Source organism: Dermacentor albipictus, chromosome 4 (genome assembly GCF_038994185.2).
Source record: "Dermacentor albipictus isolate Rhodes 1998 colony chromosome 4, USDA_Dalb.pri_finalv2, whole genome shotgun sequence".
NCBI lineage: Eukaryota > Metazoa > Arthropoda > Arachnida > Ixodida > Ixodidae > Dermacentor > Dermacentor albipictus.
The window spans coordinates 54,683,090-54,695,175 of NC_091824.1; the positions used below are offsets into that span (position 1 = coordinate 54,683,090).

General features: G+C 46.4%; 1 protein-coding gene across 1 annotated transcript in view; it reads right to left on the reverse strand.

Moving 5' to 3' along the window:
- Nucleotides 1–285: 285 nt before the first annotated feature.
- Nucleotides 286–12,086, reverse strand: part of LOC135909138 (uncharacterized) — a 73,900-nt gene continuing 62,099 nt past the window's right edge. The window contains exons 8-10 of the mRNA XM_065440955.1: nucleotides 10,384–10,602; nucleotides 6,695–6,823; nucleotides 286–660 (exon numbers count right to left, since the gene is read on the reverse strand). Coding sequence (XP_065297027.1) covers nucleotides 478–660; nucleotides 6,695–6,823; nucleotides 10,384–10,602 — 531 coding nt within the window. The 3' untranslated portion in view covers nucleotides 286–477. The remainder of the gene's footprint in view (nucleotides 661–6,694; nucleotides 6,824–10,383; nucleotides 10,603–12,086) is intronic.

Below are 12,086 nucleotides of genomic sequence, written 5' to 3' on the forward strand. Positions count from 1 at the left end.
GCCACAGTGTGCCTTCGTTTAGAAAATCACCTCTGGTAATGCTCGTACAGCATTGAAATCCGAACACTAGGCTGCGTAACGCGGCAGCCCAAAAGTCCATCTTATTCTCAGACCTTTTGACCCGCGAACAATCGACGCTGTGAGTTCTCGCAGAAAACTTTTCCCGCACACATATTTACCATTGACCGCCACGTAATGAGCAAGCCGCATCACAATATTGCCTCGCTTGTACACTGCAGACAAACGCATAAAATGCAACCATCTCAGTGGCCATAAAGCGCGATATTCTATGAAAAGCATGTTCTCATTTGTAAATAAATACGAATTGTCCCCGCACATGTCAGGGCAGAACATGAACACTCTGAAATAAGAAACACAGTACATCTGTCTTCTGCGAGTAGTAAGGGAATCCATAAGCTGGCTACAAGTGGCCAACACTGAGTTCGCCACCAGTCACCGCGTGTTGTCGCTCTCGCTTTAACAGTTAACACCAGCGTCCTTGCCGCGCATGAAAGCATTCAGCTTCCCGATGAGTTCGAGCCGAGAGAAGTCGCCCTTGGGGGCCCACTTGGGACAGTAACGTGCGGGTTTGCTGTGGTCGTAGTTGACGTCGTAGGCGGCGAGAGAGAACGAACCGTGTGACGCTCTGGCGTCGCAGACCTGCGGGTTAAACACACGACGCAGCAAGGGATGTTTGACGGTATAATCAACACACACTGGAGGCAAGGCGCGCGCGCGAAACGTAGATCAAGTCGCGGACGCGAAACGTAGCTGTGAGTCTCGGTGTCGTTATCACTATCGTTTTCGAGATATAAAAGATAAACAGAGTAGTTGTCGGGCGATTACTGGCGATGGCTACCCGTTTTCACTTGGCTAATGATGTAAAATTAAAAAAGAAGCATAAATAATTTCAATTCTTGCACGAGGTGATTCATAATTAAGGCAGAAGAATGTCAAATAGCAATAGGAGTGCATGACTCTGTCGAAAAGATCTTGTCGCAGTAACATCTGCGAGTGTCTCAAGTACAGAAGTTTTTGGATGCAAAAGTACACACATTGTGCAGTGGACTCTACGTTCGCGGCAATTGCTAACGTGTTCGAGCAAGCATGGAAGGGATTTAACCGCATTTCAATGCAGACCCAGGCCTTGAGCTTGACATTATGGCAAGTCAGAAAATTTCATGCGAATCGAGTACAAGGTGTTGTTCTCCGTAGAGCTGCATGTATGTGAGGTGCCTGGGTCACTCGAAGATTATGCGGTACACGTTTTCGTCGTCATGGCCGCACGAACATGTCGGAGAGGACATGCGCTTAAGTCGAAATAAAAAGAGCGTTCTGCGAGCGGTTCCGAGACGGAAGACGATGTATGAGGGTACCGGTGCCTCGCGGAAGCTGCGTTCTGTCAGATACTCCAAATTCGGGTCAAGTGCAAATCAGGTTGTTCTTGTCTATGAACGCTTTTGGCGGACTGGATTACTCAAGAGGAACGAAGTGGCGCCTTCTGCCACTCTGCACACGTTGCATCAGCGAAAACTAACGAATGTGAAGCCATTGTCGCTTGTGCCCCGTTACGGTGCGATCAGCTTTGGAAATGCAACTGGCTGATTGCTAATGCACTGTGCTCCATTTCTGGCACGAAATGTGGAATGGTATAAGGAAGAAGTGTTCAGTGTTCGGGCGCAAAATACTGACTGACATGTTAGGGCATGCAACTAATCTGTGTGGCCAAGCTCACGGACCGCTGCTGCACGAGGACTGCCTCTGTGCCGGGCCCTTCACAATTCACGGCTTTCTTGGAGGATAGTAAAAATCACTCATCCGCTAGCATGGTATTGCTTACCTCCAGAGCAACCACATTAATTTCAAAACGTGGGCAAGAGTGAGTAGTACTCGTTACACATTGACAAAGGGTGTAGTGCCACTTCCTTGCGTAGTATTTCTTTTGCACTGCAGCTACACACATCCACACCCACTCACACTTAAACTAACGCCGTGTCTATCACCCACGTACAAAAGTAAACGGGCGCACTGTTGAATCAGTGCGCTGAAACATGGGTGACATACTACACCGACAGCACATGGTCGTTCGTACACTGAACATTTTGTGACGGCCCAGAGAGTAAGCGAGAAATTAGTGATAATACGCCTTTACGCTGCTCGCACCGTTTGAACAAGGCGTAATGAGCTCTGAAAGCGCTTACATGTCCTCTGAGTCTGTGGATAAATCAACGTGTCGTCCAGCAAGTCACTGCTTACCATATCCACCGAAAAAGAGGTTTGCTGAGACCCAACGGGAGCGTCATGCACTTCCATAGTAAAGACAGAGGCAACGGAGGCAGCTGAGGCAAGCTATGGACGCGTCACCACATGATGAAATGTGGAAGCGCCCACGGCATCACTTTAAAAGTGGCCTATGCAGATTGCCGTTACGACATTACAGCCTCGCCGAAGCGAAGAAGAATGGCGCTGAATCACTGGGACTGCCTCTAAGAGGCGCTATATGCCAACGTTAAATCAACCTATACTTGTACGCTGTTCTTTCAAAATTGTTTTCGTTCAGTTTGCCGCAAATTAAGTGTTGCTAAATAAAAATGCTTAAACTTTTTATTTCTTTACATCGAGTCATAACCCCAGCGCCAGTACGTCAGTGTGACATCACATATTATGAAGCATGGTCTCCTGTTTGGGTTGTTTAGTGGAACTAGCACCATTATTACACGATAAATAAGGACGTCTCAGGCTCTATTTCAACCAGCGCAGGTGTACTTTCACTGTCTCGTCCTGCCAAGAAAATAGGCTCGGTAGCTGCATATCCACGGAAGAACGAGCAAACGCAAGTTGGTTAAGTGCCACAGAAAGCTAGCATTATAACCAGGCTCTTGGCTGTTCGAAGCAATAAATTTACTGTTACCAGCGTAGACACCAAGTTCCTTCTGTTACTGCGGACCACTCCGTGCAATCATTAGTGAAATGTCCACGAGCACAACAATTTTGCTGACAAATAATTGATCCAAAAGATTTTGGTTAACGACAGCTAACAACGCCGGTTGTTGAGCAGTTTTCAAATGAGAGTAGTTTCAAAACGTTAACAGAAGTGACATTTGATTTGGACAATTTATGGACACATGTCTTGTTAAAGGGACTATTTCTGCTCAGCCCAACCGAGAGCTGGGCAACAAACATACGACAACTGACATGTCTTGCCAAGGGGCACTTGAGTTCCTAGGGGTAGATCTTCAGTAGCGGCCTAGAACTTTACCAAGTGGGTGAGAGGAGAGGGTCAAGGCCGAGACGAGGCACCGTGACGAACAACAAGACGTTCGATTACATGGCTACGTAAAGAGCGGTGAGCTCGAAAATCTGCGAGCAACTAGAAGCGAAAGTGAATGCTCAAGCTCAAGTTGTCGCTTGCGACTAGTGCTGTTTTTTATGCGAAGCATATTACTAGAGCTCAACCCAGCTTCTCAGGCGCGGTGGTGTCGCCTTCAATACCACGTGCCACCATGACGTCACGAGAGAGGAGAAATGGGGCTTCAACTCGCGCCGTCGCCTTCAAGGCTGACCACGTGACACCGTGACGTCACGACAGAGGAGAAACGGGGCTCCAACTCGCGCCGTCGCTCGCGGCGTCGCGGCGGTATATAAGCAGCTGCGCTTGCCTCTGCTAGACACTCCCTAGGTGAGATGCCTCCTGGAGACAGAGCTGCTCGTTGGAATGAGAAGCGAAGGTTGCGGCGTGCTAGAGACTGATTTTCTAAGTGGCTTTGGCTCAACTGTTGCAAGATGGGCCGGGTGGGAATCGAACCAGGGTCTCCGTAGTGTGAGACGGAGACGCTACCTCTGAGCCACGAGTACGATGCTTCAAAGCGGTACAAAAGCGCCTCTAGTGAATGCGGTGTTGCCTTAGAAACGAGCTGTTTCTATGGCTCAGGCGTGCGTCGCTTGCTCAAGCGCACATTTCGTTGCCGCGCCGAACGCTGCGTTGCTCGACGCTCACCGCGTCCAATGCGGGACGCGTAGTCGCTGCGCCGTAGCCCATTCTCTTACACCCCTTGGCAGGTCGACGGGAACGCTGTCACGTTCCACTCTTGAAGGCGAAGCAGAGTAACGCATAAGTTGTTTCTTCGTCTAGCCGAACCAAATATAGCCACGCAACAGCAGTTCACCAGGCTAAACAGTGGTTCAACAACTAAAATAAAAGCTAGTATGCTTCGCATCCTAGGCTTAACCTTAGCTAAGCCACAGCCATTTTTTTTTGTGTGTGTGTAGATTCCTGGTAACAATCTTGGTGAGGCAAGGGAGGGAATCGGTGCTCTATGCGCTCAGGGCATGGTCATGTTTTGCAGGTATGTTTGCGTCAGACGTCGTGCGAGACACAAAGATGAAGAGAAGGCTTAAGAGCGAGGTACAAACGCCCACAAACATGCCGATACGGCTGGGGAACTTTACTCTCGCTGGTAGCAGCGGTTGTCCGAGCGATAGCTTGAAAAATTTGACTTAGTTTCCGATCGCGTGATAGGAATGTTCGTCCCCGAGACGAACTTCAATACGCTTAAGCATCTGTCGATATATTCTGTTGAGATGCTGGGAAATGGCCTCCTACGAGGTTTCCAAACTGATCCTGAAGATTGATTTTACCACTCCTAGCTGACGTCATTCTCATTTAGCTGGAATCAAACACTATATCTACGCAGTAAGTAGATAAACTGCCTTTAACGCGGTAGCATATTTCTTGTCTTGATTGCCAGGAAATAAATGTTCGAGAACCTATTCTTCAACGTTCACAAAGCCCCTCTTACAAATACAACCGTCAGTACCCGAATGGACGACATAATGGCGGACCGGAGGGATTCATGTACCTTGCATTCTCCCTCGGCCGCAATGTGGGAAGCAACGCGGCAGTATCCATAAGTTATGGGTTCTGGCTGCGAATGTTTACGAAGTACGATTTACCTTCATCAAACATTTGTACAATAAAACCGAGGTGACAGGTGTGATCAATCGTTCGCAACGTCATAACGTTGCGCCAGCATGGACGATAGCTAATATTATCTTTTTGGTAACAGTTGTTTTTGGCTGCGTTCCGAAATATCGTCGTTTTCATACCTGACGGTTGACTCTTGCGGTCTCGGAAGAAGATTAGCGATTCATTTTAGAGACTGCTCAGAAGGATAACAGGGAAAATGCAGTGCTTCGGCAGAACTCATCATGGTGACGTGAGTAGACAATCAAAATACGCGTGATCTGAGAGTGACCATTTCAAATGCAGCTACAGTTTGAAGCAACTATTGGAACAAAAGGCGGTGCTTAATTTCCCCTAGCCATTGCTGCTTTCCTGGTGGCCCCGGTGAATAAGTATCGTGTATCGAGAGCGAACCCTAATGTAAGTACGTATCAGTATATAAAAAGGCTTACTAAGAAAGAAGGTAAGAATGAAGAAGGGGTTTGGCGGCTTAGGTTATGCGTACATGCGTTAAGCAATTCAAAGAAATGTTGTTGCCTATGGCTTCATTCAGGACTTGTTCATGACGTTACCCGATTATCAGCTGGAACGACCATGGCTTCGCGTAGCGGCACGACGCCGTTGACAACTCGTCACCTAATTCCAGCTGCTGTGAAGAATTTCCAATAAATAGCGGCGTTATCTGCTTTTACTGGCCCTAGTGCATACCGAACGAAGGCCTACTAATACGCATGTCTCTTAGTCTCTTTTAGTTCAAAAACATGATAACTTATTTCTATCTTTGTTTCTCGACTGTATCTTCAACACTACATCAGAACCGCGTTTTAGTCAGTGCTGCAGGAAAAATTACAAGTTCTTTGCTTTTTCTTAATTTCACAGTCTCCGCATGCTTTCGTAGTATTTCTTTGATGCAACGTACGCTCTGGCCGATATAAGCCCTGCCAGATATCAATGTACATAAATAAATGAGCCCAACATTAAAGAAAAACAAACTGATATTTGTGGTTAACCTTGCAGGGCGCTTTTGCTTCATTACTGCTCTCACATATATTCTCCTTCATTTTTTTACAGTTTTCATGGGGCTGGATTTGCTGCCCGGAGTTGATCTTGACCTTATAATTGCGAACGCAGAATTGCTTGCGCCACGCGACATTTTCCATACATATTTATTTCCTTGCTTTTATTTTCTTATAAATCTTGAGTTCCGGGTCTAGAGGATTGCCGTGTTTTCTTTTTTTTATGATTTGTGTGTTAGTACGCGAGTTCTTTACGATGAAATGGTAGAAAGCGCCCATCTTACCGTTATAATATTAAAGACCGAACAGCATTTCACAACCAGCGGTATTAAAACAGCTTGATCACTCAAGCTCTACACGTGCAAACTGCAATCGTACCAAAAAATTATAAAATTATGTTTGAAGTAAAGAAAACGTAATCGATTTAGTAATTGGTTTGGCGAGCTATCCATAACTGGGAAACGTGGCCCCAGCGTGTCAAAAACGCCTATGTGGCTTTTGTGCAGTTTCACACGTTTTAATAAGCGTTTAGAGGTAATAAATTCCGTGTGTCTATTATGATACGTTAGGCACTACAGAGTTTAAGTTAAAGCCAAACACTTTGCTGTCAGTATAGGCTGTGATGCAGGCGCCTGCAGATAGAATCGAATGAAGTGAAAGAATAAAATGGTACGATGCTCGACCATCACCAACTCCGCACTAAATACTTGCTCACTTTCTTACGAAGGGAGGCCTCATTGTCGAAGGTGATCGTGTCTCCTATGACCTTGTCGTACGTGACCACGCTTTGGTATTGCTCACTGAAGTTCATGTTCTCTGCATACTTGTAGGATTGTCCGCAAGCCTGCAGATACAAATAAAGGAGAACATTGAAACTATCAATTTTATGACGATTTCGGACATCCACAAAATTGAATCTGTTCAGAAAAAGGCGGTTCGTTTCATATACCGCCGTTATGATAGAATGTTTTCACCGTCATCTCATCTGAATATGCTTGGTTTAACTCCTCTTTCCCACCGTCGTCACACTAATTCTCTGAAACTTCCATACTCTCTATTTTACTCTCCATTAGGCTTCCTCTAACACATATTTGACCCGTGCAAAGCCCATAATCACGAGAAACAGCAATGACTTAAACTTATCGGTCTTTTTTGCTCGCACCAACACTTTTAAATACAGTTTTTTTTGCTCGGACAATTGAACTCTGGAATGACCTGCCTGGTGCCATCCGTTCTTTACCACATAGAGAATTTGGAGATGCCATTGAATGCTCCCCTTAGTCAGGTTACTCACGTATGGTTCTTTTGGATAGTGATTTTCTTTCTCATATTTGTATTCACCCACTCCTGCAATAGCCCTTCTGGGCTGCAGTATTTGTAAATAAATAAATAAATAAATAAATAAATAAATAACATAACTATATCGGAGCAGAGACAGACACAAAATGCAGTCAGTTACAGCAAAATAACATTAATAATAAATTAGTAATAAAAAGTCATGTTGGCTCAAGAGACAGTCCTTTTTCTTAAACATTTCTTGTCTCTTCTATCTGAGAAAGTGCCTAGTTGAAGCTATGCTTTAAACTTTTGGACGAGATGTTTCAATTTGGGTTTATTTCCCGTGATTTGTTTATTTAAAGCAATTCATCAATACCGGACCTCCGAATTATCACACACTTCGAGCGCAAAGAAGCAGTTTATGAACGATACACTAAATAATCACATTCAATAGACATCCCGTTACTGTAGAACCGTATGTAAAAAAAAGACCATTCTGCGGACATAGGTAAGTCAGTGCAGAAAAAAAATTGTGGGTGTTTATAGGGATATGGAGTTTCTCCGTAATGGGTCCAGTAGAATGCAGATGTGGAGATGGTTCGATCATGGTAGGTTGGTAACTATATCGTGTTAATTTCTGCGCATCCTTTCGGACGTGCGCTCATTTAGTGTGTACGAAAACTGCAAAGTATAGTGTGTAATAATCAGGACATACCTTATTAATGTTACAGAATGGTCAGGGTACAACCCGCCGTGGTTTCGCAGTAGCTATGGTGTTGGGCTGCTGAGCACGAGGTCGCGGGATCGAATCCCGGCCATGGCGGCCACATTTCAATGGAGGCGAAATGCGAAAACACCCGTGTACTTAGAATTAAGTGCACGGTAAAGAACCCCGGGTGGTTAAAATTTCCGGAGTCTTCCACTACGGCGTGCCTCGTAATCATAGAGTGGTTTTGGCACGTAAAACCCGCTGATTTATTTTTTTAAATGGTCAGGGTTGTTTTGAAAGCTTTTTAATGTGATTTCAGTGCTAAATCCCAGACTAAACATGCCACTCGGACACCGAACAAGACCCAAACAAAATGAGAACTGGCACATTTGGTGAACGAGGTCACACTTGGTAACGAAGCGGGTGCCTTTTACTGCTCCTGTGAGTTGGCAGGAGAGAAGGGTAGAGGCCAACCGCTGGTTTCGAAACTCAACAAAAAGCTCAGTAATGTTCTTCTGTCACCGCCTGAACCAGATGCTTTGACGCTTAGCAACCACTTTCAAGCCATAAATACCGTTGCGACTGGATGGCAAAAGGTGAACGATTGCGATACATATTCTGAATATCACCATCCAACGTTTGTATACGCCATACAGTTATGCTTCAGAAAGAAACAAGCTATTCTTGTCCGTCATACGTCTACCCCTGCACAGTAGTGAACATCAATTATTCGTGCGTATGTTAAAATGAGCAAGCAGTTTGGCAATACCCTTTCCATTGCGATCTGCTATGACTTGGGTGCGCGGATGTGCTCGAGCATATAAGTACCTTCTTTTGAGATGTGTACCTGTCTGATATGAATGAACTTAGTAGAGAGGAAGTCTGCTTGCCGGCCGGTCGGTTTTGCCTACCATCTTTGTCTTCTTCGGCATAATAAGAAATATGAATAATATTCTTCACAAATTGCATTGCATTTGCTAGAGATTTAAGATACTACGTAAATGGCGAACAAACTGAAGATGTAATAACAAAAAATACAGATAAAGCTATTGTACAGAAAATTCCACTATTGTGAAAAGGGGTGCAAGCGAAGCTCGGGGGCCGCGGCTCTTCGTTATCGCAGCGGCTTTGCTTCGCGCTCCTTCACGGCGAAAACGGTACGTTGACGACGAGCTCTTTCTCGAGCAAGTTCCCGGCCGAACGCCCGACGCATGGCTCGCTCCTGCTGCCGTTCCTTCAACGCAGCCTGCTCTTCGGCAGAACGAAATGAACGCGGCCTCCCCATCTGACTGTGGACCTGAACTGGGGCAAAACCGCTGGCGCGAGGCGAGTGAACACGTGATCGCGCCCTTTCCCTTCTCTTGAGGGAGGGGACGCCTTTGATTGGCTCACACCTTGCGCTACGTCTATTTCTTCATGCACATGGAATCGCACTTTAAACGTCGTGCATGACGATCCGACAGCGGCTCGGTCGGTTAGCGTGGTGGTCTCCTATCCCGGCAAATGGTGGTTCGAATCCGCAGCCCGGCAAGAAATTTTTGTTTTTGCTTGGCTTAAAGTTTTTTCGTACGGCAACACCAACACCGAGCCCAACCGAGTGAGACAATACAAGGTTCGCATGAGAACGGGAAGCGTGGTTTTCTTGCATTCGACTGCAGCAAGTGCGCACGTAAGTCATTCTTTCTTTAAGCACAAATCGCTAGCAGAAATATATGCAAATGCTTTACAACCAATTATCAATCAAACGGACTGATTCACGAACAAGCCGCGCAGTGTATCTGTTCAACCTATGCTATACTACTTAATAAAGAATGGAAGTTTCTTAGGACCAGTTTCAGGCGCAGATAGCAACGAAGCTGTAGCTGATGCTTACGTTGTTGACATGCGCAACACACATTTTTGTAAGATACATGCGTTTATTTATTAAGCTGCTTTCCACTAAAGTTTGTATTGCAAGATCGCCCTGGTATCATCTCCCGCTGTGTTCCCGACTTGCATGCTTTTATGTGTGCGCTGTTTTTCAGTTGTCGAAGATGCTCCAAGTATCTACTCTACAGGCAATCTTTGGGGTAGCTCTGCTATTATCACGCTTTACGAGGCTTTTGCGAAAAGCTTTTACTTAATGATCGAACTGGCTTAAAAAAATCGCGGTTGTGTTGCTCCCACGCGCAAGCAGATGACATGCGCCCCAGTTCAGTATCTTTGCAATATCACAGACGCAGCCTTTAACTTACTGCGGGCGAATAAGTGTACGGTCTAGAGTCGCCCCAGGCTCTTCACAAGATGGGCTTGTGGAGCTGAGGCATACAGTTTACGTGGAGCCGGGAAACCGAAGCGCTGAAGCAGCAGAAGCAAGCGGTTGTCCTAAGGCAGTGCAAAAGCATCGGTGACATAATGAGCGATGTGCGCGGACGTACCTTGACTGCTGGAGCGTCTTGGGCGTTTTTCGTAACCACTTCTTCGTACCGGCCGCATTCGCGTAGCAGGTCGAAGTTTCCGATGCCGACAAAAGACGTGTCTCCTTCCAGCTTGGCTTTGTAGCGGCGCCCCTTGAGAGTCATTGAGACCTTAACGGGTATTTTACTCGGGAGCTTGATTTTGTCCTCGATGCACCGAGCCAGGGCTACACCGTCTTCCTGCGAGGCCAGGTCATACTTTGTGCTCTTGCGGTCTTTCCAATAAAAAAAAAACGACCTGTCAGTCTATTGAGGCATCAACGAGCTTCATAGCCAGCTAGAAACGTTATACGAGGTAGCTTCGTTAAGCATCGAGGTTTTGTGGACTCCTGAATTAATTATGAAAAATTGTATGAAAATCTCGGCTTTATTACTCATAGCCCTATCTAGCGAGCATGTCAATTTATATTGTCACTCGCTAACGCAAGAGTAAGTAACAATACGAGCAGTCAGAGACGAAAAATTCCCGGCACTTAGCGACGGTTCTCCAGGTGGCACGGGATCTTTGAGTTCGTCGTCTTCTTCGCCGTTTTGCTGGGCGCGCAACGCTGACTGTTCGCTGGCTCAGAACACCAGGTAGCACTATTCCCCCTCCCAATAATGCATCGACTCGATGCTCAAACACAAGACGCATACGGAAAGTACGCACATTAGGTAAGGTAAGGTAACGCGCTAGCCCACGTACGGGCATGCACACGAGGCAAAAAAAAGGGGGGGGGGTTCTGTCGTCGGGAACAAGAAAAGAAAAAAACGCTTCGCAGTTCTTTAGAGGACGACGTGACAACAGCAAAAAACTACAGATTGTTTCGCCAGTACACTTAACATCACCGTGCAAAATACAGCTTGAGGCGGACGACATGTACAGTCTCTGCGCGTGGTAAACGGCGCTTGGGCGATGGTAGGTCTCCGTCTAGAACCACTTCATAGTTCACGTCGCTTACGCGCCTTAGTACTGTGTATGGTCCGGAGTACTTGCTCACGAGTTTCTCGCTGAGGCCTCGCCGACTAATGGGGGTCCAAACTTAAACTTGATCACCAGGCTCATAGGTAACTTCTCGATGGTGAAGATTGTATCTTATGGTATCTGTACACTGCTGCTGTCTTATGTGGACACGGGCCAATTGGCACGCTTCCTCGGCACGCTGGATGTACTCCTCGACGTCAGGAGCTAACTGGTCGAGCTGATCGATGTCTTCATACGGAATCATGGCGTCCAGCATAGTTTGAACATCTCGACCATAAACGAGGCGAAACGGCGTGAATCGTGTAGTTTCCTACGTGGCAGTGTTTTACGCAAACGTTACGTACGGGAGGATTTCGTCCCACGTTTTGTGCTGCACATCCACGTACATAAAAAGCATGTCTGCCTGTCAGTGTTTTGTTTAGTCTTTCTGTCAAGCCGTTAGTCTGAGGGTGGTATGCAGTGGTCTTACGATGACTTGAGTAACTCAACTTGAAGATGTCGTCCAGAAGCTTCGCCGTAAATGGCGTCCCTCGGTCAGTGATGATGAATGATGGTGCGCCATGCCGAAGCACAATGTGATGCAAAAAAAACTGGGCAACTTCAGATGCTGTCCCGCGTGGTAGTGCCTTCGTCTCAGCGTAACGCGTCAACTAATCAGTTGCGACAATGATCCACTTATTGCCGGAGGAAGACAAGGGAG